General features: G+C 44.0%; 1 protein-coding gene across 6 annotated transcripts in view; it reads left to right on the top strand.

Annotated features, from left to right (window-relative positions):
• Nucleotides 1–26,151, top strand: part of LPP (LIM domain containing preferred translocation partner in lipoma) — a 212,868-nt gene extending 186,717 nt beyond the window's left edge. For all 6 annotated transcript variants that reach the window (XM_054386024.1, XM_054386028.1, XM_054386027.1 and 3 more), the window contains 3 exons: nucleotides 20,053–20,231; nucleotides 23,296–23,416; nucleotides 26,023–26,151. In XM_054386024.1, the coding sequence (XP_054241999.1) occupies nucleotides 20,053–20,231; nucleotides 23,296–23,416; nucleotides 26,023–26,151 (429 nt within the window). The remainder of the gene's footprint in view (nucleotides 1–20,052; nucleotides 20,232–23,295; nucleotides 23,417–26,022) is intronic.
• The last annotated feature ends 433 nt before the right edge of the window (nucleotides 26,152–26,584 follow it).

The raw sequence follows: 26,584 nt of genomic DNA, 5'->3' as shown, positions 1-26,584 counted from the left end.
GTGCAGCTCTGAAGGACTGATTCAGAAGACAGCTATGGTCACTAAATCTGGAGTAAGTCAGCTGCAGGGGATGGGAACGGCCCACTGTAAACACCACTGGGGGAATCAGGTCAGGATTTGGGTCTGCTGCTGCTTTGACCAGAGTGCGAGATCCTAGTGACTCTTACTTGGAGCAAAACATGAAAAGATCAGGGGCAGAATTAGTCATTTTCCCCGTGTTACATAACAGTATTTTAGAAAACATTCTTCTCCCTGAATGTTTAAAGGCATTACTTGAATAATCACTGGAGACAATGTGGTAATAATATGTTCCTTATGTGTTGGAGGGAAAGCATTTATTCTGGGTTTACTTCTGCAAAATGTATTAAAATATTTAACTTTTTGTTGATGTTTACACACAGGGAGTTGGGGTGGGGGGCAGTGTTTTGGTTTTTACTGCCTATTTCTTTAAGGGAGCACTTTTTGTTTTTGTTTGGTTTGGAGACGACTGGATTTCTGTTAAATGGATCTGATGCTTGTGGTGGAATTCATCCCAGATAATTTCATCTAGCTCCACATCATGTGGTTGGTCTGACATGCATGTCTCTTGGGAGCAATGCTGGAAACTTGTTGGTACCTCTCAGGGAATAATTCTTTCACCAGCCCTATCTGCAGTTTCTCTTGGAATCCCCCCAATGTCGGTGTCACCTTTGCTCGGTGTATTTCAGGCAAGCAGCAGCTGAGTACCTAGAAAGTAGGTTTTCCTCCACCTATGGCTCCCATGTGGCCTGGTTGTTTAGTCATGCTCTAATTCACTCTCATTCAGGGCTGGCTTTACCAGAAAAGGCAGTTCTGACCATTTTCTTTGTCGCAGCCAGGAAAAGAAAGTGGAGGTGTGGTATGCCCAGACTGTTTTATGTGATGTATGTGGTTAGGAAACCACCTTGGAGATGAGTGACCCAGGCTCTGAAACCTCTTCAACTGAAAGGCAAAACCACCCACAAACTGCCTTGTCTTGGAGATGTGAGTAGAGAGGCTGCTCAGGAAGGAGTCCTGTTGCGGCTCCAGCTGAGGCCATGGGATATGTAGGGCCAGAGAGGAACAGGGCAAGGATGGAAGTGCTCTTTGGCAAGATGTGGGTCTGGACTGTGCCTTTCCTCCCACCACAGGCACCAAACCTGCTCCAGCTCCCATCTTGGAAAAGCACATGGCCCATGCTGCTGACTGCAGAAAGGGAGTGGAAAAGTGCTTTGTGCAACAGGAGATGTGCAGAGGGCACTGTGATGGTCATGGTAATGGTAGAGGGGTGCAGCTGTATGGGCTACAATGGTGCCTGTGGGGAAGAGGTGGGCTGAGAAGGCATGGTGTGATTTCTTTGGCTGGCTGGCCAGGAGGGGTTTGTATTGTCAGAAATTGATTTTACTGGGCTTGAAACTTGGATTAAAAATACTAGCTCCAGACAGAGATGCACCCTGGAATCTTGGAAGCTGTTTTACTGCTGGCTTTGGGAGGAAATTTTGGCTTTCTAAGTTACAATATGACTGATATGTTCTATTTGGGTTTTGAGAAGTTTTTGTAATTTTTTTTTTATATTCCCATGACTCGAATCCATTTGGATTTTTCCCTTTGAACCATGTGTTTGTAAGCTCTGGCTAGCATTAGCATTGCATTTGATATTCTGGCATTGGGCAGTGGAGAATGGAGGAGTGTTTTTCCACTGCTGCCACAGCGGTCTTCAGCTCAGTGTTGCAAAGCACAACTCTTAGCACAATCCACCACACTCAGTTAGGCTCTGACACTTCCCAGGAGGAGCAGGCACAAGGATTGTGATCCACCATTGCTGAATAGAAGCACTACACTGAGGCACATGCCTTGTCTGCTTACTATGCCATCTCTTTCTGACCTGAAAAGTACCACCTCCTCCTCTGCGTGAGCTTTGCTGCTTGTTTGTGCTTTAGCAGGGTCTGTGCATTAATGACATAATCGTGGAGGGGAAAAGTGTCATCCTCACCCACCCTCAAGCTCTTTGCATAGTCCTGCTGTTCAGACCACTGGCCTGAGATACAGGACTTCAGGGCTGATTTCAAAGTGAGAATTGGAAGGCAGCCCCCCAGTCTTCATCCCCTGCACTGCAGAATGCAAAGGGTTGGTGTAGGCATCTCTTGCTTTCTTCTGGGCAAGCACTTCTGCTTTGCACAGGTAAATATTTACTGGCCCAGAGAGAGACAGGCAGAGGAATTGATACTGTCACTGTAAGGTCAAGCTGTTTGCTGGATAGAGAGGACACCAGCCTTCCAGGCATGCTCTAAGAGCACACTGCAGATCCAGCTCTGCAAACAAGGTGTACAAGGGCATGTCCCACTTGTGACTTGCCACCAGCCCTAAGAATCCAGCCAGCATTGAACAATCAGTGCATAAATGGTTGGTTGAATGCCTGATGATTAAAATGGAGGTACCTCAGGGACCTTGACAGCCTGTGTGTTTTCTCTTCCTGCACCAGTGCCCCAAGGGCTCTGAGATCTGATTCTGCAAGCCCTTTTGCTCCATTGCATGCTGTTTTGATGGTTGGGCAAGCCTAACGAGGCTCTCCAACACATCATCCTCATGTGAGAAACATCACAACCACTATGGTGCTGCCATGATGCTGGTGCCTGGTGGAAACACAGCCAACATATCTCCTGATGCATGGGAAAGGTTTGGAATCCACTTTGATTTCTGGGAGCTTAGTTGCCTGTAGGGCTAAAAGGGGTCAAAACTCTTTTTTCAGTTGCTGCTGTCAGCTGACCTAGCTCTGATGCACTCATGTAAGGAGGCAGCATTTTCACATCTGTATTGTTTGCTTTAACATGTCAAATAGCTTTTATTTTTGCAAGGTTTCCCTAGCTCCTCCTTCCCTTTTTCTTCTGTCTCTGTCAAATAATACTGCTATAATCCAGTTTGACTCAGCAGGATCCCTCTCATGCTGGCTAATCCCCATATATAGGCATCAGTTCAGGGAGGTGCACCAGAACGCTGCAATATTTTCCCTAACATTTTGTTTAACCAGGATGACATTATTCAGACAAATTAATTCCTCCAAGACGTAAACTTGTTCTGACTGAGTGCTGCAGCAGCCTCCCTGAGAGCAACAAACCATGATCTGACATCTTAACAGCTCTCTGCACAGTCAGGGGGAGTCTTACATAAAAGATCTTCAGCTGTGCATATCTGCAAGGTGCAGCTGCCCCTTTCTGTCGATAGATTTCTTTTCCAGTAGGTTTTGGTGAAAAAAATATCTTCTTTGCCTTTCTTTTTTTTAAGAAGTGAATGGGATCTAAAGCACAAGCTGGTTTGGAAAATATCCTATCATATGGAAATAGAGAGTAGAGACTACCCTACCCCCTGAAATATTTGATAAAGGCTTTAAAAATGGTCACTCTTACATTGTGCATTGAGTTCATCTTGCATGTCTGAGCTAGTGTGTTCCTACAGAGGATTTACAAAGCTCAGGTACACCTGTGGCTGTTAAGTCAGCTTTATGTGCCAAATGGCAGCACCTGTAGGAAGAGGAGAGGAAAATGTAACCAGCCTTTCACAAGGCTTCCAAAAGAAGGAATTCTTGGTGTGCTTTGTGGGAAGGAGGTCACAGCACGGAGAAGTGCTCTGTGGTCCTGCTTTTACCCCATAGAGGGAGGATTTACATGGGCAGGTGAGCTATCCTACACCCTTCTGTGAAACCATCCATTTGGATGTCTGCCAGTGCTGCATTCAACCCTTAGGTTTTCTGTCTGTGTTGCTCCAAGATGTTTTCCTGGTGCTTGCATTACCTTGTGTACTCTGTAATGTTTGGGCTCTGGGAGCCAGCTGGGGAATGGCTTTTTCTTCCTCCTGCCCAGAGCATCTCAGTGCTTCCCTTAGCTCCTAGATCCATAATCCAGCAGGTCTGACTGCCAAACCTGCAGATAGTGTCCAAAAGCTGGAGGAAGGAATTGAGAAATCTGGTTAATTTAAAGTAGCTGGGACTAGGCTATTTAAACACACTCCTGTGTCCATATGTCACAGCCCTTGCTGCCTTATATCTGGTGTTTGCTCAGCTTGAGTTGATTCACTCTGCCTTAGTTTTACCTCCCTGAGAAATGAGTTGATATTGATCATTTGTTCATTGAAACTTGCATGGAGCGACTTCAGAGGGCTTAGCTGACTGGATGGCCCCAGTCCTGGGGTACTGGGAGCTTCTTCTAGCTGAATTTCTCTTCTTCACCTTACCACCTAGGATAGCCAGAGCAGCTTGGGGTAAATACATTCTCTTCTCTGCAGCAGTGTACTATTGACAAAGGGCATCACTAGAAGGTCCTGGTATTTCACTATAAATTCGTTAATGTAATATTATCACCATTAATTCAAAGTGAGTTAAGGTTACAGCAAATAAATGTAGCATCTAAGAGATACTGAATAATTTAAAAGGTTTATACAAGTTGCAGCATGCAGAAATGAGAGTTACAGATGCATAAAGCTCCCTTAGACTGGTTTCAGCAGTTCCTCTGATTCTGTATCAGCTGTTGCAGATGCTTCCCAGTTTCTTCCCCAGGGATCATTTCCATCTCTTGGTTCTGTTTGTGAAAGGTCTGGCATGGAGAACACATTTTCTTTTATGCTGCAGTTTTGTCTCTTGGGGAATAGTCTCCAAGCTCTCTCCATGTTTCCAGCCCTAGGATCATCACTGCCTGGTGATTTTGAGCCCTTTCTTTCTTGCAGAAGTGGCCTTGACCCAGTAGCTTTGAAAATGCTGTCACTCAGGCATGCCTAAATGCAACTATCACCTACACAATAGTAACCAGAGTGAGCTTGCTGCTTTTCAGGAGCTTGTCAATGATTAGCAATGTATTTTATTTATTTTTTCACCTGCAGTAAAGTAAAATACTTTTTCCTCCTGCTGAAGCAATTCTTAAAATCTTTCTGGAAAATCTTTCATATACAGAAGCATTTATTTCATATAGAGCTGCTGAGTAACAACTACACATTATAAAAACCCTGAAATGCCATTGAATCACACAGTTCATTGATGGCTTGTGCTTAAGACTCCCCATGATGGTAACCAGGCAGCCTGAAATAAACCATCTGTCCCCCAACCATGTCTTTGGGACAGTGCAACTGCCCCTACAAGAGAAACCATGTGAAAGAGCATGGCTGAAATAGATTTCTGATGTGGTACTGCAGAGCTGTTACATATGATAGCACTTGATGCTTATCTGTAATTAGCAGCAAAGAAAAAAAATAACTGCTGATAAAATTAGTGAGTTAGGAAGATGTCGGAGCAGTGGAATGAAGGTTCCTGGACTGTTGAACATCTTGGACTCATTTGAAGAGACTTAGTGTAATACACCCAACCATGAGGCCACCTATCTGTCCAGGAGCAAGGCCGTCATCTTCTGGCACACCAACTCTGTCTATAGCTGGAGGCTCATCTGCATCCTACAAAATGGTTTCCTTAGGAAGGAGCAGGCCTTTATCTACAGCCAGCTAAGGAAGTCTTCCAGTGTTGCAGCAAAAAGACTGGTACCAGCCCTTGCAAAAGGCTGCTTGTAAAGACTGAGGAAGACTAAGTGAAAGAGTGGGTTTGTATTGAGTTCAACGTTGGTGAGAAAGTGGAATCCTCTATCTAGTCTGCAGTCCATGCCTTACAAGAACATTGGAAGACCGAAGAAGGTGGAGGAAGGAGACAAAAGTGGGAGAAAATATACTTTAAAGTGAGTTCAAATAGTTCAGCTTCTCAGAGGTGGTGTTATGTGCTGTATAAGGCAGTGTACTGGCTAATGAAGAAACATCTGTGGTGGTGAAAGGCAGGACAATGATGGCAGCAATAGCCAAACACTTGCAGTACAAATGAGACAAGCAGTGCAACAGTATGACTGGTTACTAGTGGAACAAAAGACTAGTAAGAGGTAAGTCTGCATCTCTTGATGTCTTCAGACTATGCCTGGAGAGTGTCATGGAAGCCTTGATTTAGTCAAACCTGTAAAGCACTAATAAGTGCATCAGCTGCCAGGCATGCTGCACAGAAACAATGCTGAGATTGTGCCAAGGACCTCACAAACTGGGGGTTTGGGGTAGGGGTGGTGCCTTGTTTTGTTTTCTTTTCATCATGTTCCCAAAAGAGAGAGCTCAGGCATGGTGGGAAGGTGGGAATCATGCACATCGTATGCTGGCAAGTTCCTTAGGTCCCATACATGACACCAGCTAACACGTTCCTCCTGTTAGACCACTGCTATGGTAGCTCTAGATGTCAGTAACTACAGCTGACACCACTTGAAGAACGATGGCTGATGGCCACTGGAGATTTGTCAGCCTTTGTTCAAGGAGTGCCATAAAAGCACTCAGAGATGCTTGGGGTGGTCACTCATCTAGGTCAGAAGAGGTAAAAGCTGGTGGTTAAAAAATTGGCCTCCTTTCTAGCCATCTTGTGGTTTGTCTTCTCCGTGACAGACTATGGGCTGCTTTGTTTGGTTTTGTTTTTTCCAAGATGCTGAACATACCCCAACTCAAGCTGCAGGCATGGAGTGTCTTTAAGAAAAGGAGGTTTGAATTAACCACCCTAAAACACAGAACACCCCATCCCTGAGGACATTTTGCAGTGTGCGATTGTGAGGGACTGGTAGTTAAAAGGAGAGCTGTACTCAGCGTGAATGAATCCACACATAAGGCCCTGGAAAGACCAGCTCTGCACCCACATGTAGTCCTAGGAACGCTAGGCAAACAGTGGAGTTTAAAGTGCATGGAAGCAGGAGAATTAAATTGGAAAGACAAGTCTTTGGTATACAAGCAGTATTTTCTCACCAGCAGATCTCAAAGCACTTTTCCAAAGCCTGGTTACAACAAGGGGTCAGATGAACTCTGGAGCGAGTGCCTCCTTTTCAGTCACGCATTCCAGATCTCAGCTCAAATATTTTTGTATTGGGTTTCTTTCAGAAAAGTACAGAAGGACCCTGGAGCCAAAAATACTGAATAAAACACGCAGGGTAATTAGCAAACTCCTGGAAACATGTGCAAGTTTAATAAATTTCAAACTCCAGTTCCTTCCCGCTGGTGGAGTCCAGCAGTACTGGAGGCAATATTCACAATTAAACTATTTTTATACCTCCTCATCTAAAATTGTGAGTGTTAAAACATATGTAGGTAGAGCAAATGGAAAGCTTAAAGTTGCCTGTGTGCCATGCTCACTTGAGCTTATTGCATTAACTCTGCAGAAAGCCTGGGTTGCTGCTGAACAATGTACTGAAGCAAAGGTTTTGCAAAGAGAAAAGTCTTCACCTACAGACCTGGCTTCTTGTGACTTTGCAGCTCCAGAAACTATTGACTTTCCCTGCCAACCACAAAGGGGAATAAATGACTCTGGGAGGGCTCAAGTAATTATACAAAGTGCCTGGATCAACTTTTCCATGGGGATCCTATAGCTACTGGTCTGATGGCTTAATAACGTGCTTCTGAAATGGCTGGTTTCCACTGCTATTTCTCTCTGGGGCCAGATTTCCAGCAAGACGCCTTAGCTGCCCTTGCAGAACTGGCAGGAGGATGCTCACTGGACTCTGACTGCATGAGAAAGAGCCAACATTAACTTTTCCATAGGAAAACTTACAGGTAGGGCAGAGTTGGGCTGCATTGCCCTGGTAGCAAACCCGGAAAAAGAGGATGCCTCAGAAAGTCCTAGATTGCCTCCTTTGTCCCCACCCTTCATTGCCACTTGCTGTCCCTCTGTCCTTCTCCCAGTGGTGTGCAGTGAGGCACAGTAAGGTAGTGTGATGCCAACAGCAAAATGTTTTTCATTAGGAGACCACCTGCACTTGTCCATATTCCCTGCATTAGCTGGATCAATCAGGTGCATGAACCTTGTGTTATTACCAGACTGTCCTGTCCCTTTGCACCTGAACTTAGCTCTTAATTAGAGCCTGAAGACAAATGACCCTTCCTTCCTTCTTGTTGTAGATCCATTATATCAACAGCTATGGAAAGATGTGGGCCATGCCAGCCTCACTCTGTGTGAGCTGCTTGGTGAAAGGCAAGGGTCGGATTACTTTGGGGTGTTCAGACGGTCTTGTTGGGAAAAGGGCAGTTTGTGATCTTCAGAAAGTCGGAAGGAAGGTGGATTAGCATACAGCTGAGTAATTCAGCAGTTAATGAGAAACAGCCATTGGTGCAGGTGATCCCAGACTTTTTGAAACACTGTACGAAGCACCGGAGCGTGGTGTTTTCCACAGTGAGGGAAAGGCAGTCCCCATAACGGGATGGAACTGTTAGAGAACAGAATGATCCTGGGAAAATGTTATTTTTCCACTGTGTTCTACCACCACTGCAATTTCAGCCAGAGGGGCTGTACACTGAGAGGATGCTATCGACTGGAGAATGGCCATGTTATATAAGATCTATTATATATTCAGTGTGTTTATACAAATGCACATTTCTTATGTAACTGTGTCACTAGGAAAACGGTGAGGTTGGACGAGTTGGTTTCTCCTTCCGTTGCTGCTCCACTTGGCTTGTTGATTCTCAAGCACTGTCACAAGACTGTGGAGTTTTACTGCTGTGCGTGCCCAAGTGAATCTCTTCTTTTCAAAGGCTCCATTCACATCTGGGCTTTGCTGGTTTTTCTCAACTGATGTTTCTTTTCTTAAATGTAATATTTGGCTAAAAGCCTTTGGTGTTGCTTTCACAAACTTGAGAGTAATCTGGTTAGTATGTATGAGGGGCAGACAGTTAGCTGACTAGCAGAGTGTTCAGTAGCTCTGCTTTGCAACTTTAAATAACATCCAGGGCAGCCTCCTCAAGTGATGTAAAAGCTTTGGTAAAGAAATGCCAACTGTCATCTTGATTTTAGGTCTGCTCTGCTCTGACATAAACCTTCCCGACAGCTCAAACCAGTGTCCTTCATATTCCAAACTAATCCAGAATTTCTCATGATGATGAAAGGGAAAAAATTACTAGAGTTCAGGTTTCCTGCTCTGAACAGCCTTGACTAACCCTGCTGACACTAGAGAGTTACCACCTACTCAGACATGCTCCTGATGGCTGCCCTGAGCCCAAGACATTTATACTTGCATTCCAATGATATTTCCATCCAAGGTCTCTATAACCTAGTCTCTATGTTGTCTCTCCAAAATAAGAAAGCTTCTTTTATCCACAAGGAGCCTTAATTTTTCTAGTTTGAGAGCAAAAGAACAGTGCCAGGGGGTTAGATCAACTAGGCAGGCAACGGTGTTGCAAGGAATCTTCTGCCCAGCAGTCCCACCACAACTGTCTTGAACGGAAGAGTAGCCCAAAGCTTTTAGTTTACTTTTCACACATTGTTTCAGGAAGGATCTGATCTGTAGTGCAAGTATCAGTTTACAAGGTTAGAAGTATGTATCATCCTTTTTCTCCCAACTGTATGCTGAGCCAAGTTCCAGCAGAAACACCTTCAGAGGTGGGCTGCAAATGCAAAGGGGCTGATGTAAAATCATCTCTTTCTGTGGATGAGATCATCTCATAGTGGAGGAAGGAAGCCAGTAGATGGGTTCTCAAGGTGGAAAATCAGTCTCTAGCTAGAAAGCAGATGGGTTTTCACTCTTCTCACGTCTCACAACTTCTTTGGGAGTTCTCTTGTCTGTGCCATGCCTTGTCTGGATTCTTCTTTTGCCTTTTTTGCATCCCTTCCTTCTTTGTCACTCTTACCTCAGCGGGTGGCTCAAACTTGCTTCTCCTGTCCAGAAAGTGAAGCAAACCTCCAGGTCATCTGAATGAAAAGAATAGGTATGTCTTTGCATCTAAAAATAATTCCTGTACCTGCTAGGTGATATTTGGGCCTGGACTTACTCATCAGCTTGCATTTATTTCCAGTTAGGGTCTGACTCTAGGCAGAATAATGGGTGTCACTCCAAGGGATAACTCAGTTTAAGCCTATTAAGAAATCCTGGCCCCTCAGAAAAGAGTAAAATCCCTGGTCTTGTGTAGAAAAGAAAGAGTACAGGAGCATAGTTCTTGCCTTTGACTCACTAAATGCTGTTTTCTGTTATTCTTCACATTGGCCAGTGCTGATTGCCTCTGGTCCCTAAGCAGTGTTCTTCCAAAGTCTTTAAAATTTGCATTTCACTCAGGAAGGTCTCTTTCCAAATTATGAAGCCATCCTTTCCCTCCCTTTGAAAGGAACTCAGAGTACCCACAAGATTTTCAGCCCTTGTATTCCAGACACTGACAAGTCTCCCACTGCCCTAAGGGCTCCAACACGTTCTCCTCACATCAGGGACTTTAATGCATTTGGCAACACTTTAAGAAACACATTGGGGATTTGGGAGAATCGTATTCTCACTGTCAGTTTAGGTAGCAGCAGCATTCGAGTGCTGTGAGAGTTTTGGGGGTTTCTTTCCAAGCTTTATACTGGATTATGTTATCTATTAAAAGCAGCTATTTTTACCCCAAACTGTTGCCATGACCTGTATTTCACAACTTGCACGTATACCTGAAAATATCTTATCTTACATGCAGGTGTTTCAGCGAAAGCTCCATGAAATTCTGTGCAAAATCTCATTACCTTCTTGCTTGTTTCTTGGTTCTGTTCAATCTGGGGAGTTGTTTGTTTCTTGGTAGTTCTAGCTGCCAACTTTGTTGTTCTTAATAGAGATGTGACTTCTGTCAGAGGCTCACAGGCCTGCTGATAGTTTGCTTAAACCCACTCCACAGCTGCTGTGAAGCAGAGAGGTAGAAAATAATGAAATTAAACTTTCAGTCATTGGTGAATCCAAGGAGAGAAGCCAGGCACTTTTTATTGCCAGTGCTCTGCCCCTGCCACTGGAAAACATGACTTTCTCTTGTGACTTGTATGAGAGATTCAGGAGAAGCTTTGCATTCTCTCTGAGCAATTTAGGTGGAAGGGGGGAGCTGCTAAACTGATATTCAGCTGAAATATTTAACCTTTGGTAGCTATTAGAAGCAACTTAGAGACATCCTTATCTGTGACTTGAAATAGCCACGGGGAAATGGGTTGTGTACTTGTCCTTCTGGCTTGGAGAGATGAGGTATTTCATTCTCAAGGAGTCAAGGGTAAAGATTCTGCCCTTTTTTTTTCTTTTTTTTTCCTTGCAACCTTTAGGAATATTCAGAATCCTGAATACCTTGGTTTCTCTGGGAAATCTCTCTTGGAGAGTACAGCAAGCATAAAATGCCAACCTCAGACAGCTTGTAGTTAAAATGCTGGTGATGCTCAGTCTGTAACCAGAAAAGGCTCAGCTCTGTTGGATGCTGGTTTACTGACAGAGTTTCTAATTAAAATTTGATTTCCATGTTAATCAACAAGATTACATTTTTTTGATGTTTGGGGTTTTTTTTGTCACAAATTTTTACATTGCTCAGACAGTCCTTCAGGAAAAGCATGGTAGGTGAGAATTCATTTCTAATGTAAAAATACCAAGAAAGAGGAGGGTGAGGGGAGCTATAAATAACTGCTGAGATGTCACAGAGTCAGTAATTTTTTCCTCCGCAAGTCAGCTTTAGCAGTTAAGGTCAAGATAACATTTCCATGTCAATGGTCAGTTACATCAAAATTCTAAAACAAGAAGATTGAATGGAATTTTGGATTATTTTTTGTCTTGTATTCTGCCCAGATTTGACCAATTTATAGTCTCTTTGGCCTGCCAACTATGAGTTTCAGTGTTATTTTGGTTAAGCTCGCTGCCAGAGTGGCAAACTTGGATTGGAGCATCAGGTTTATTAAAGGCTATGAAATTAAATTCTCCAACAAAAGAGAAAAGAAAAGGAAAAAAAAAAAAAAAAAGCCCATTTCTTGCTGATAGTCACTTTGTATTTCTTTTGATGTGGTTCAGTTTGACTTGAATTTTAGCCTAACACTTTTCTACACAATATTGTTTTGTTTTCACAAAGTTCTAATCAGTTTAAACTGCAAGCGGTTTGAAATGCCTCTCTAACAGCTTCCTCGGCGTTGCTAATTAAGCCTGAAATCTTTGTGTTGTCCACAATTGTATCTAAACAAGGAGCAGAGTGTATCTGCTCACTGTTTGCCACATCTCCCAGCTGCATATAATTTTGCTGCCTGCACAGAATGTAATCACAACAGGACAGATCCTTTGGGTCTTTATTTAGGCAAAACTCCCATGGCGGCATACAAGGTCAGGGACATCAAGTTTGGAGGGATGAGATGGATTTATGGTGAGAACACGTAAGGCAAACAGTGCTACTTACATACTGCAAAGACTGAGAGCACCTGCGGGTGAGGAACTGCTTTGTTTTATCCCCCTGAGCCCTGAGTTATGATTGCAGTTTGTAGGTGCTCTCACCTGATCCGTGGGTGTTAATAACAGGTTTGTGTGCAGGATATCAGAATCTGCAGTGTATTCTCCTCATCCCTCAGCAGCAAAGCCAACAGAATATCGTAGTTTTTACAGCTACTAAGGTTCACCCCAGTGGTAAAAAAGAGTCTTAGCAAATCCTCAGACCCATCTTTCTGCAGTGGGCAAAGCTAGTGGGTGATTTATGTCTAGGTAGTGACCCCAGTTGTATGAAGCCAGTCTTCCAAGGCATGGCTGCCATCATGCAGTGGGGTCCAGGGATTTCAGAGATAGCTCTGTGCCAGTTTACCTGAGCTCCACACGTCTTTGACAAAATGTTTACCTCTGATATTCTGGGAGGGATTTGGAGGGATTTCCTTCTAATCAGAAATCTTGAAAAATCAGCATCTTGTGCCAGGCATTGTATTATGCAATGGACTGGAAGGAGGGCCAAAGGTCTGGCTGTGAGCTCAGGATCTCCACGGATTGAAGAAACTGGTGATGGAAACTGTCTTACCAGGTCATGCCTCCCTAGGAAGGCAAGCTTAGCTCCTGTGTTTTAAGGGTGCTCATCTCTCCAGCCTGCCCCAGTTTAGCAGGCAGATGTTTTGTGGCCCAGATGCAGTCCTGGTGTAGTGCAACTGACTTCACCTGGTTACCCTTTGGTACATACCTGGTGTGTGATGTGGTAGACAGCACTAACAGCAAGTGTGACCTGTGCTCACCAACAAGCACATGGCACTGGTTCAATTGTGCTAGGAATGTGCAGCTCCTCCTTTCTCCTAGCAGTAGACAATATGTGAGAAGATCTGGAAATGTAGCTTCACTAGAATGAAAATGACTGAAGAAACAGGGGCTGATTACCAAGATATATAACAGTGTCCTTCACACAGTAGTTGCTGAGGATGCTTTCAAATTATTTGCTTACCATAGTAGTGCATGCAACTATAGTTATTGGTGTTGAAAAAAATGTCATAAGTATAGACATTTTTGTTCTCCATGCTTTTTTAAGGTCACCCATAAGTAAGAAACATTTCCCCAGTATTAAAATATTTTTCTTTTTGCAAGTTACTGTAGCCACATTGGAACAATCTTAAGTAACAGCTCAGATGCTGTTTCCCAGTACTCTGTTTTCCAGAGTCAGGCGTGGTTAATTTTTGAGGTGTGTGCACTGGTTACACATAAGAAAACTGGAGGGTTTGCTGTTAAAAATACTTTGTTTCCATCAAGTAACCACTTGGGCACACAAACTACTTCAAAAGCATTTATCAAAGCTAACAGCATCCAGTTTCTCACTGGAATGGGTAACATCCACAGCCCTTCGTTTACAGACCAACTGAGGCACAGAGCATGCAAGTGCTTTGCCTCTGACAGTTACTTGGGAGAAAAGCCAGAAGTATTATCCCAGCATTTTATCTCCCAGCACACCAGTTTAGAGGACAAATCCCTCATTTGTTACATTTGTAATGACTGCCATTTTAAAGTGACAAAGGTCTCTGTGTGGTCAGAGCAAGGAATGTACCAAAGATGAGTAGTTTTGAGTTCCAGAAAGTAAAGTAATTTCCAACATCAGGCTTCTTGTGGATTTTTAGTTGGAAGCAGTCAGCGTGATTGTGGTTGGACATTGAGCCTAATGCAGAGCAGACTGTTTAACCCTGATGTTCCTTCATCACTTTCAACTTGGTGGTACTGGAGAGAGATGTGGGTCTTGTCGACACTGGCACTGAACAACAGAAGTCACCCTGTCTCTCCCTATGCTGTTCCAAACGGTAGTTATGTTCACCGCTGAACACAGATACCTTTTGCCCAGGTAGTATGGCCAGCTGGTGTGCCTGCTGGATCCAGGAGCCTTGGAGCCTTCTCAAGATTTCCTCTTCAGCCTTTGGTATGCTCAGACAATGGCAAAGCCACCCCTTAGCCTTCATATGATAAGACAGCTAACATAAGAAGGAGCAAATGGAGCTCCTTTCTCCTCTCACTGTAGAGCATATTTTGACATCTGTATGTCATTTGTGAAGTACTTCTCAAGCCCTGTTCCACTGTCATCATGGCCTTTATGTTATTGCACATTTGTGGACTCAAATCACATGTCATTGTCATCTTTGCTCCTAATGTAAGCCACAAAATATATCTAGTCTTTAAGTTACAAGGCAAGGGGGAAGGGGGAAGGGGGACTCCTTTGCCCTGTATGTTTAGAGGACTTTCTGCCAGATTCACCTCCAGCTGCTTTGAGTCCAAAACTACAAAGCTGAATTCAGTTTTCCTGACAAGAAAAGCAAATTCCAGCAGAGGGGAAGCATGCCAACCATGGTATTGCTACTGTGCTGGGAAAGCCACTAAAAGCTGAGCCGAATGGAAGAACTATTTGAAAACCACAGCATACAGCAACCTCCAGAGCCTGAGTTTACACTGTACAGCTGGTAGCTGTATGCCCAGCTCAGACCCACATCATGCTTGTAATGTTGCAGGGTTGCCAAACGATCTACTCCAGCATCTTCCCTCCCCTCTCCCAGGAAAACAACCTATACCAGCTAAAGGGCACCCTTGCTGCCTACCACTGTGTCTGAATTAAGGGCTTTGCCAAGGTATTTTGGGCTGTCAGCGGTGACATCTCTTGCCCCAACACACTTGACAGCTATGGCAATGTGGGCTGAACATCAAGATGCATCTGCAGGAGGCTTCCTTGCTAGACCTACCCCTCTGAGAGCAGCAGGAAGGGGAGTGTCACCGTTAATAATGTGTCCAGCTAGTCAAGCAAAGTGAGAAAAATTAACTCACACATGGCCAAAATATCTTCTCAAATGTGGAGGAAAGAATTTCATGCTGGTCATCAGTGAATTAAATGTAGTGTTTGCTAGGATTTACCCATCTGTGGACAAAGCAATTTGGGATGGCTGGGTGTTTTAAGGGGGGAAATCAGGTCTTGGATTTTCCTTTTCGGGAAGTAATGCCCAAAAAAAAAAAAGGTTTCAAAAGTGTTGAAATTACATCTTTACACTTAACCCCTCCACCAGTGTCTGCTTTGTATTTAAATTGTAATGCAACTATACATTTGCAGTCCCAAAACCTAAATGAAACCATTTGAAATGATTTGAAGTGCAGTGTTTCAATTGACCTGATCTAATTTGGGGTTTATAAATTCACCAGACTTCTTGAGATTAAAATGCTCTGTCTTTACTTAAGTATGGAAACATTTTCAAGCCTCAAAAATTATCCCACAATGGGGAAAATGTCTCCTGCTCTGCTCTCCTCACAGTCTGAGGAAATGAAGGACGGAGTCACAAGTTTTAAAGCAATTCACTTACCACACTTTACTAAGTTACAGTTCAACTACAGCAGTTGACCATGTGCCTGTTTTTAGCACAACAGTCACTTTTGATTCCTGCAGCTAATACCATCTCCTCTGTGCAGTCACTCCAAAAACTGTGTTTCTTCTGCAGTGCTCACCGAAAGCACGTTCATGTACCTGTGTATGAGCTGCCAATTTATTCCAGCAGCTTCACTCCTCTCTCCCAGCAAAATAAGCTATACCATGCTCATGTCCCCATGCCTGAGCTCTCCTTGCTCTGCTCTTCAGGGTGCAGGAGAGATTGGTTATGTTCATTCTGGATGAATTGCCACTACAGAAGAAGCAATGACTAATCTCTATGTGGCTTTCCTTCAAAGCTAGCTCACTGTGGGAGGGTCCTGGTGCTGCACTATATAGTGAGTTACTGCTGTCACTCAAAATTTGGTTATGAGGGATTATAACCTGCACCATTAGGGAAGCAGGGTGAATTGCAGCCCACAGGCTGTCACTGCAGCTCTTCTCCTTGAAGCCATTTGCCACCTTTCTCTCTGGGATGTGAAGTTTTCAGGAGGGAATTCAAACACTTCCCACTTCCAGTCTTTAATAGCTCTTGCACCCCAGAAGCTTAATCCAGCAGTTTGGATTTGCACTTTGTGCCCCATGTTTTAACTGGACATCTGCAGAGTAGCTCCCTTTGGCCTTCTGTGGTTTCTGAAGGGCCAAGTATTGCTAAAGCGAAGTCCTCAAACAAATTCCCCCACCACTTGCTCTAAGATACTTGCTCCCCAGCAGCTTGTTCCCACTTTGCTGCTGATTGTGCTGTACACACTTAAGTCTCTTAGCTTTCACTTGCAAGCTGATACTTGATGTCTTGGTCATTTCAGTTCTTTGCTTGTTTTTCTTTTTTTTTCTGTCTCTTTGCTTGGGGGTTATTTTTCTTAGTGTTAGGGTGCATTATTCTCCCTAGGTGAGGTTCTTTCTTTTTGCCATGGATAAGCAGTTGTGCTCTCAAGAGATGTGGACCTAGATTCAGCCTTTAACATTGGGTCAACCTTCCACTTAGAAATGGGTAGCTCTTTCCTCATCCTTTTCAAACCATAAAAATTAGTTGAATTTAGAGGCACAAGTGTTTCTAAAAAAGAAGGGCACTCCCTGCCTGTTAGCCAAGAATGTGGGAAAAGGATGGTAAACTGTCCTCTTAGCCTATGCTGCATTTGTGGTTCATATTCTTATGACATGAATTTGACCACAGCCCCAGGTCTAATGTTTCCTAGCTTGTTCTTCCCTTTCTTCTCTCCACCTTGCTTCAGCCCTCCTTGGAGCTCATTAGATGTACTCAGCCCTACCTGTTGATTACAGAGAGGGCTGGCAATGGCAGCTTGGAAAAAAAAAATAAAGTCTGTTAAGTTTTTTCCTTCATCTTGTTTGGCTTTCTAAAGGTCTGAAAGCTCCAGAAGGTGCTAGTAGAGATAGCTAAACTATGAAAGAAAGCAAAATCAAAAAGCCAAATTTATAATCCTACAGGGATGCTACTCCCATAATGTGCAGAAATACCTTTGTGCAGGGTGTTAGCTGCTGGGGCAGCACTTAGGCATGTGGGATAACCTGATTAGAGAATCAAAGAAAACCCTGTTAGCTCCACAGGGCAAATCCTGCCTTTCAGCAACCTGATGTCAAATGGGTGTGAATCAAGGAAGCTTTCCCTTTGGCATCTTCTGGTAACACCTTGAAGAGAAGGGTCTGAGCCAGGGTTCCAGTAAGGAAAGAAGCTTAAGCAAATATACTCCCAGACAGGGAGTGAGCTGGAGTCTGAAACGAATGACTTTGTTTTTCCTCACTGGTACAGACTTGGAAGGATGAAAAGAATAAATTTCTCAGGTCTGATTTTCAGGTTATATAGAAGGCTTAATCAGGAGCTGGTTAATTTTAAATGCTTGTCTTACTTAGCTGCAAAAATGTCAAGCAGCGTGCCTGAGCTGAGATTTGGGAGCACAGGATGTGTGTTTTGTGAAAGCATAATCCAGATGCATGATTACCTGCTGTTCTGGTCACTGCAAAGCTCCCACCAAAGTCAGCATTAACACGAGATGGCAGAGAAGATGATTGTAACCATCACTTGTGTGTCTAAACCATTTGACTAGGAGCTACCTTAGAGCCTTGGTGTGAGCATTTCCAGGCCATGCTGTTTGCTGATAAATCCCTTTGCAGTGTGCATTGCAGCTGCAGTTTCTGCCCTGTTCACAGCACTAAGTAAGCTGTGCTCTGGGTTGCTGTCTGAAGTGCTGTTATGTCAGCTGCTGTAGCAGCCCAGTGGAACTGCTCAGCAGATCAGCTCCCATTGGGTAGGCAAGCCCTGGTGGGTGCTCAATGTTTATCAGAAATCAAAAAGTGATCAGGCAAATTCATGGGAGAAACATCCACTTGATGCTAAGTGTGGAGAAGCCAAGTACTGGCTCAGGAAGTCCATAAGCTGAAACTGCTGGAGGCTGGAAGCGTATCTTAAGGAATTTTCTGTTTTGCTTGCCTTGTTCTCATAATTTGGCCTCTGTTGTTGGCACCTGTTGGAAATGAAGCAAGCAGCAACTTGGTGAGGCAAACGCTTCATACCTGTGCATATTCTCTAGGTGTCATAGCAAATGCCTTACAAGTGGCAAAATCTTCCTTTGGTATCTGCTGCTGTGCTGCCTTCCTTCCTTGGCAATACAGAGAAGAGCATGGCTACAGACTGAGGTGATGTGATCTGCTTATGCAAAGCAGAATGGTAAATTTGCCAGGTTATTTCTCCAAGGAGAAGATTATTTGCCTTGCTTTTTCTGGCATACCAGCTCCTTGTATAATGATGATGATGGTGACAGCAACCAGACAGCAAGGCCAGCAATAATTCTTTCCTGCCCATTATTACAAGGCACTAGTCTGGCTATGCTCTCTTTACAAATGTGAGGCAGTTCTCTTACGGGTTGAAACTCAGGATTTTTTTATATAAACCTTTCAAAACCTATCCTTTTGATCCTCAGATACGAAGCTGTGTATTTCTATGTTTCTCTCTTACCAGTGATTTGCAGCCCAGAGAGTAGTATCTGATAGCAAATATGTGACTCTAGAAGTAACCCCTCCGAACTCCTGGGTGATTTTATCTCCTGACAGTACTTTTGGCTGCACATGTAAGGGCTGGATCTTGCCCCTGAGAATATTGGCTCAAAGAAGCAATAACAATGTGGTCAGTCAAAGCACTACTTTCTCTGGGAATTTTATTGCATGAGGAAGCAAAAGAACTTTAGCCTTCTGTGTTTGTCAACATGATCTGCCTTCCAGCAGCTCTTTATAGTTCTGTCCCATTAGGGTTTTTTTTTTCCCCTCTCCTTTTTTTCTCCCTCCTTAGTTTTGTCTAATTTAATCGTAATCAATATTGTAATCATAGACATTCCACCTCATTCATGATTCAAGCAGTGGTTGATAACATTATTTGATAACTCTAGATGCATCAAGCAAGAGTAACAGATGAAATTTGCTTTCCTAAAGTCCAGTGAAATGACCCAAAGCCATCACCACAGATTTCTTGTTTGTATCTATGTGAGTTGCACCCTGCAGTTGTGGCTTATGTCTTTAAAGTGCTTGGTTTGAAAGAGTAAGTTTCACAGCTGATGTCAGAAGTGCTGGTGTAGCTCACAGACAGCCATCTGAAGCAAAATTATCTTGGTGTTCCTATAATTAACTGCAAGAGTGAGTGAGGATTGAAGGGAGATGAGTCACTTAACGGACCCCACTTGAAAGGTGGGGATTTTTTGGCTCCAGTGCTCCAGGAGCAAGCCAGTATGTAAAACCCATGCTGCAATAATCATAGCCTTAGAGGTAGCATTTTGCAGTTGTTATCTCAAGCATCGTGGCCCAGGGATAAATGAGCAGTTAAGTCATCCTGAACTCCTGTCCCTGCTTTCATTGCAGACGCTGTTTTGTCTCCCTCCAGACTCATCAGTAGTCTCCATGGTGGGAGAGGAAGATCAAGATATGCTTACAAGGCAGATAAAAATCCTTTATGGGAGCTGTATTAGCAGAGCAGTTAGGGGGTCTTTGTGTAGCCCCAGGAGTTTGTTCTTCAGCTTTGCACTGCATGCTGTGGAGCTTGGCTCTAATCAGCAAAGCATGGAGGCAAAAACCTAGGAGTGCAGGCTGCAAATGTCCTTCACATGCTCTTGGCTATAGAAGCTGCAAGATACGGATCACCAGATGTACAGATACTCATCAGATACACCCACCAGATGAGCCATCTCTGATCATTTGTCAGAGGTGCTGAAAGGTCTAGTTTGTGCTCTCACACTATACGAAAGGCTTGACTGAGACCCTGCACTGTTAACATACTCTTTGTTGACTGTACTACACTTGTCTCAAAGAAATCAAAAGAAAGTACCTAGAGCTTCCAAGGAGCCTCCAACCCAGCTGACCTCTGCAAGTGTCCTCCTGAGATGGTGCTCACATTTGCTGTGTACATTTTGTTTGCAGAACACGCTGGAGCAGTGCAGCGTCTGCGCAAAGCCCATCATGGAAAGGATCCTGCGAGCCACGGGGAAGGCTTACCACCCCCACTGCTTCACCTGTGTGATGTGCCATCGCAGCCTGGATGGGATCCCCTTCACTGTGGATGCTGGTGGGAACATCCACTGCATCGAGGATTTCCATAAGTATGGCCTAAGCTGCTGACAGTGCCTTTGCTTATTGTATTTCTCTTCTGTCTCTACAAATTTTCCTTTACCATCTTGAGTGTCCAGAAAGATCTGAGCCCTCTACCATTTCCTCCCAAGGCTCCTAAATGGTAGGCAGAGCTTTGCTCCGGGCAAGCACACCATGGCTTGCAGGATTAATTGGTGTGGGGATGATGCTGTTTGATCTCTGTTTTGCTTAGACCTGAAATTATGGATAGCCTCTGTGTTCCTCTGTTTTAAACACTCTGCCTTCCCCTGCCTTCCCCAGCACTCAATATGTGCATGTTTCTCCTCATCAGTGTCTCACTCCTCCTTCCACTGAGCAATTAAGAGAGGTCCTGTACTGTTGCACTCTGCAGGTGTTTACTTACCAGCTAGAGGGATTTAGGTGGCCACAGGTTGCTTGCACCTCCTTTTGTTTCTGGTTGCTAATTAGCTTCTTATAGCTGCTAAAAATACAGCCCTGGTAATAATTTATAGTGAAACTGCTATTTAAAGTAAGTTGAAAGGTAGAGTTGAAAGTAGTTTCTGTCACTGCTATGCAGCCACCCCCATCATCACAACTAATCTAGGGAAGACAGGTAGATATAATCAGAGCACAAATGTTTCCCCTGTATGGAAAAGACAGACACATTACACCCCTCAATTAAAAAGGGAAATCAATACTGACAAATGGGAGTTTGCATCTCAACCATTTATCTCTTAATTTCTAAGGGGGTAGACTTAATTAGAGCCTCATGACATCAGTGTGTGGGCCTGAAAGCTCAAAGAAGCAGTCTGACTTGACAGAAAGGGAAGCAGTCTCAATCAACTGGCATGTTAAAATCCAATATGAGGATGTTCCCTGTAGCTCAGCTAGGCTGGGTTAATTGGCAGCTGCTGTGTGGTCTTGCTTTTCTGTGCCAGCGGTTCTGTAAGGTAAAATTTGGTCCTGAGCACAGGCTTACACATCACTCAGGCACCACATTTGGAGCCTGCTCTTTCTTTAAGCCTCACAGGCCAAGGGCTCACATGCCTTGAAGGAGAAATGTTGGAAGCAAGAGCTGATGTACTATGTTGAAGTCTTTCAGCAGTGACTGCATGTAGACCTCAGGGCTCTGCAAGTGGGAAGTAGGAGGCTGTCAGTTCAAGAAAAGGACACGGAATCTTTGAGTGAAAGATTGAGGGAAAGATGACAGGAATAGCACAAGACATAATGTGACACTTGTAATGTCTCTGGCCAACTATGTGTTTAGTAGCACTTTGACCAGCCCAGTTTTAATTGATTAGGTATGACATGTCCTCCTAGTATGGAGGTCAAGTGATCCACATATTGTACATCCTCTTGATGCCAGAACTGTTCCTGATGCTCACACTCTAGCTTAGCTACCCCCTGATCTAGATGAGGATGCTCCTACTTACTGCAGAGGGACTAGATAACCTTTGGAGGTCCTTTCCAACCCAGACCATTCTATGATTCTGTCCCAACATCTACATCCCGTGAGGTCCACACAAGATCTCTCCATTCTGGGAGTTAATATTTGGCTCATAATGAGTTACACCCAGTGGCCTGGACAGAGGAATGCTGAAGTCTTTTTCAACGCCACATTTGAGCTAAAGAGCACAAGGAAGTGCCGGCATGGAGCAGCATATAATTAGCTGCAAGTCCAGCTCTGGTCATATCATGATCCATTTAAGTTATTTTTCAGAGCCTTCACTATAGCCACTGTTTAATTCTTCTTTTTTTGCTAGATCACAGCTACGCAGACATCTTTCATCTGCTGCCAGTGAAATTAATATTTTTCTTTATTCCTAGTACAGATAGAGTGTTCTGATGTTTGGATTTTTTTTTCTTTTCTAAGCTAGTTAATTCTGAGGTGGTCCATGTGACAGTCTGGGTGGCAGAGTCAATCTTTCCTAGGCATTTCAGAAGAGAAGGGCTTTTGATCTCCTCATGTTCTGATGTTTTTCATAAGCATTGCCCTCTGTCACTCCATGGCTCATAACCTCAGCTCTTATTACACAGCAGTAAATTCTTTTTTTGTGTGAGCAGTATTTGCAGCCAGGTAATTGGTACCTGTAAGTTTTGAACCAAAATGGCCAATAATAATTCACCAAAGGCAAAAGGTTCTCAGGCATCTTCACCTGCCTAGGTGCAAAGCTGGTCATTTCCCATGGGCAGCCAAAGGAAGCAAAATCAGAGCTAACACAGAATACATTTGAATTCACCAGAAGGGCAGATGGTGGGCAATATAAAGGGAAAAAGAGATGTCTGTGCTCCTCTTGGTCCCTGAGCTGACCCCTGATCCAAGCCACTCCCTTCACTCAGTAAGTGATTGTCACTATACAACTCTGACACAGGCTGAGTGTAGAAAAGGGAGCGTCGATGTCTCTGCTCCCAAACATTTTCCTTTCTAAGCCTGGGTAGCCCACTAATGGATAATTGAGAGCTGGTTTTAGCTCTGGTGCTTCTTGTTTAAGAATGAACACAGCCAGGAGCATGTGTAAGTGGGTAGCATGGCTCAGAAGTTTTGAAAGGATGGGATAAACCTCAACAAATTAGTGTAAGGCAAATCTTTTTACTACCTCTATTAAGATCTTTTTACAAGATTTGTTCCAATCTCCAAATTTTAATATTTTGATATTTTTTCCAAGAGATGCTTTCTGAAGTAGATTCTGGTTATCTTTCCAGCCTTAAGATTTATTGGAGTTAGCCTGAGGGGTGAGCGGTGCCTATATGTCATGATCATGGGTCAATCAACAGGCACATTAGCTGCTAATTAGGACAGGCAGAACATGCTTTGCTGCCTGTCAGATATTCTTGAAGTCCTCTCCTAACAGTTTGCAAAATGTTCTTTATCCAGCAAGCCTGAAATTGCATTTTAATACCTAAGTGCTCCTTCCTGTCTCTCCAAGGAGGCAGCTGTTCAAAGCTGTGAGCTGTGATCTGTACCCGGGCCTGTGCCTGCTCGTACAAATGTGCACATTTCTAGCTTGTTGGGGCAGTTAAAAAAACTTTCATTCTGAGTTTGGCAATAACTGGGATCATCTCTGCTTTCTTCAGGAAATTTGCCCCGAGGTGTTCTGTGTGTAAGGAGCCCATCATGCCAGCCCCAGGACAAGAGGAGACTGTACGCATTGTTGCCTTGGATCGCGACTTCCATGTGCAGTGCTACCGATGTGAGGTTGGTATGCTAATCACGTGAAGGATGGAAGCAAAGCTTGGCTTCATTTTGTCACTGCCTCATGTCATACACACAACAGGCATACCCTGTTATAACACTTCCTGCTCTGGCAGGGGGCTTGGACCTGATGATCTCTTGAGATCCCTTCCAACCTCTGTGATACTTGCTCTACAATTAAATTGCTTCATTGACTTCAGCATGCAAGGAATTTTTAGAATCATAGAATCAGCCAGGGTTGGAAGGGACCACAAGGATCAATCCAGTTCCAACCCCTCTGCCGTGGGCAGGGACACCTCACACTAGATCAGGCTGGCCAGAGCCTCATCCAGCCTGGCTGCAAACACCTCCAGGAATGGGACCTCAACCACCTCCCTGGACAACCCATTCCAGGCTCTCACCACTCTCATGGTGAAGAACTTCTTCCTCACTTCCAGCCTGAATCTCCCCACTTCCAGCTTTATTCCATTCCTGTCACTACTTGATATCCTAAAAAGTCCCTCCCCAGCTTTCTTGTAGGCCCCCTTCAGATACTGGAGGGCCACAAGAAGGTCACCTCGGAGCCTTCTCTTCTCCAGACTGAACAGCCCCAACTCTCTCAGTCTCTCCTCATAGGAGAGGTGCTCCAGCCCTCTGATCATCCTGGTGGCCCTTCTCTGAACACCTTTCAGCATGTCCATATCCCTCTTGTAATAGGGCTCCAGAACTGGACGCAGTACTCCAGGTGGGGTCTCACCCGAGCTGAGTAGAGGGGGAGAGTCACCTCTCTTGACCTGCTGGCCACAATTCTCTTGTTGCAGCCCAGGATCTGGTTGGCTTTCTGGGCTGCAAGTGCACATTGACAGCTCCTCTCATCCACCAGCACCCCTAAGTCCCTCTCCTCAGGGCTGTTTCCTAGCCAGTCACTGCTCAGCCTGTATTTGTGCTTGGGATTGCCTCAACCCAGGTGCAGGACCCTGCACTTGGTCTTGTTGAACCTCATGAGGTTCCTCATTTATATTAGCACAAACAAGAAGAAAATCAGATCCTTTATTTATAACAGGTTCATTAGGAAAGCAAGAGAATATGACTCAGGTAACTGGGGCTTAATATCTGAGAGCTTCGTAAATGATAGCTTGGACACAAATGTTGGTCATGTTTATGTTCTTAAAATGAAAGCTGATGCACATTAGAATTTGAGCAAGATTGTACAGGAAACTCAACATATGGCTCTGAATTTTAATGGACACATAAACATGGTCATTTTTGGTTTGTGCCATGTTTCTTGTGCTACTTTGCTGTTCAGTTTCGTTATGCACTTCATATAATTTTGATGGTAAGAATCCGAAGAAAGAGAAGAAAAATCACCTTAGAGCAATTAACATGCAGGAACAACTGTGTTAGAGAACCTTCAAGAATTCTACAATGCAAGTGTTAACTTGTTGGATAATGCATCAGCCAGATGGTAGGGTAAGGAAATGAGACCAAATGTATTTCTTATCACAGTTGCAGATTCTATTAACTTTAACTGGAAAGAAGGATCAACTAAAGCTTAAAGGTCTAAGGCTGAAACTTGAGGCACCTGGTTCTCTTCTCAATCTGACCTTGGTTTCCAGGATACATATCAGCCCATTACTTAGGCCCAGTTTTTGGAAGACTTTGGGACACTCCTACAGTAAATTTTGCAGAGCCTAATTCGTTGTGCAGCATGTTTTGTCCTGCTGGCTGCTGAGATCCTTAGGCTTTACACAGGAGTGTCTGAAGTAAATGCAGTGGAGAGGACAGAGATGGTCACCTGGCCTTGATCTTCATGTGCCTCAGCTGTGTTGAAAGGAACAACTATAGTTGTCTTTCCCCACTTGTTTGCCAGGTGTATTTGCCAAACAGATTTGTGATGGAGAGGCATGGCCTTTAAGCAAGCCCTAATCCCCTTGCTGCAGCTCCATCCACAGTCTCAGGTCAAGTGACAGAAAATGCCCAACTTTCCTAGCAGATATACTTAGCCTTACATACTTAGAGGCTGAGGTCTCTGGAGCAGGTTTTGGGCCTTTGACTGAGGTTCCCATGTACCCATCTCAGTGACATCCTCATTTTAGTTACAACCTTTTGGGCCAGTTGCAGTACAAGTGCAGGTGACACTTCTGGTAAGAGGAGAGAGGCAGGGAGCTTACTTAGCTGCTACCCCTGGAATGGATGCTATAGCTTTGTGGTATTCACTCTTCCAAAGGAGATTACCCATAGTCAGATATTGGTACCAAATTCTCTTCCAAGTGATGCTTCTTTTTATCCTTTTTTTGCATTAATAAATATGTGCTTAAGTTTTATGTTTTCTCCATTGCTAAAGACCTTTCCTTCCTCGGAAATGTGAAGAGAATAATCTCCTTTTATTTTCAATTGGATTAAATTCAGCAGAGAGCTTGGGAACCCATCTTCTCTGCAGCATTGTCTCTTATCAGGAAATGGCTTAATTGCAAATGACATCAAGTACCTCAGCTTCATGATTTACGCTGACTCAGGCTGGATCCTGTTACAAGGTGGAGAGTGAGGAGGGAGTTTCTTTGACTAATAGATTATTTCCTTAATCTTGTTTTTCTTATTTACTTTGCTTTTTCTGTTTGCATCTTTTCTAGGACTGTGGTGGCCTTCTCTCTGAAGGGGACAATCAGGGCTGTTATCCTCTGGATGGGCACATCCTTTGCAAGACCTGCAACTCTGCTCGGATCCAGGCTCTGACTGCCAAGGCCAGCACTGATCTCTGAGTATCAACTGTGACCCTCCCCAGGATGCTTGCTGGGGCATATTGCACAAGCTTTGCATGATTTCTTTCCAGCCTAGGGTCTGAATCTTTGTTTGAAAAATTAAAAAAAAAGAAAGAAAAAAAAAAAAGAAAGAAAAGAAAATAAAGTAGAACTGGAAGGCCTTGGAACAAGAGGGCCGTTCAAGAGGCCATGTTCAGACTGCCCATGACAGGCACCTAATTTAGACAGGACTTATCAGGAGGACAGCAAGTGAGTAAGACCACTTGCTGTTTCTGGAGCTGACAGAAATAATTGGTCACAGCATCTAAGTTATCTGTCTGTACAAGGAGGTCTGAACGTGGTCCTAACTGTATTTCTGCATTTGATTCCTTCCTCTTAAGAAGTACATGAAGGAAGAAGTTGCAAGTTGAGCTAGTTCCTTCTCCCAAGTTAT

Source organism: Indicator indicator, chromosome 13 (assembly GCF_027791375.1).
Source record: "Indicator indicator isolate 239-I01 chromosome 13, UM_Iind_1.1, whole genome shotgun sequence".
Classification (NCBI taxonomy): Eukaryota; Metazoa; Chordata; class Aves; order Piciformes; family Indicatoridae; genus Indicator; species Indicator indicator.
The sequence above is the reverse complement of the archived record's forward strand: the minus strand, read 5'-3'. Positions and strand labels throughout refer to the sequence as shown.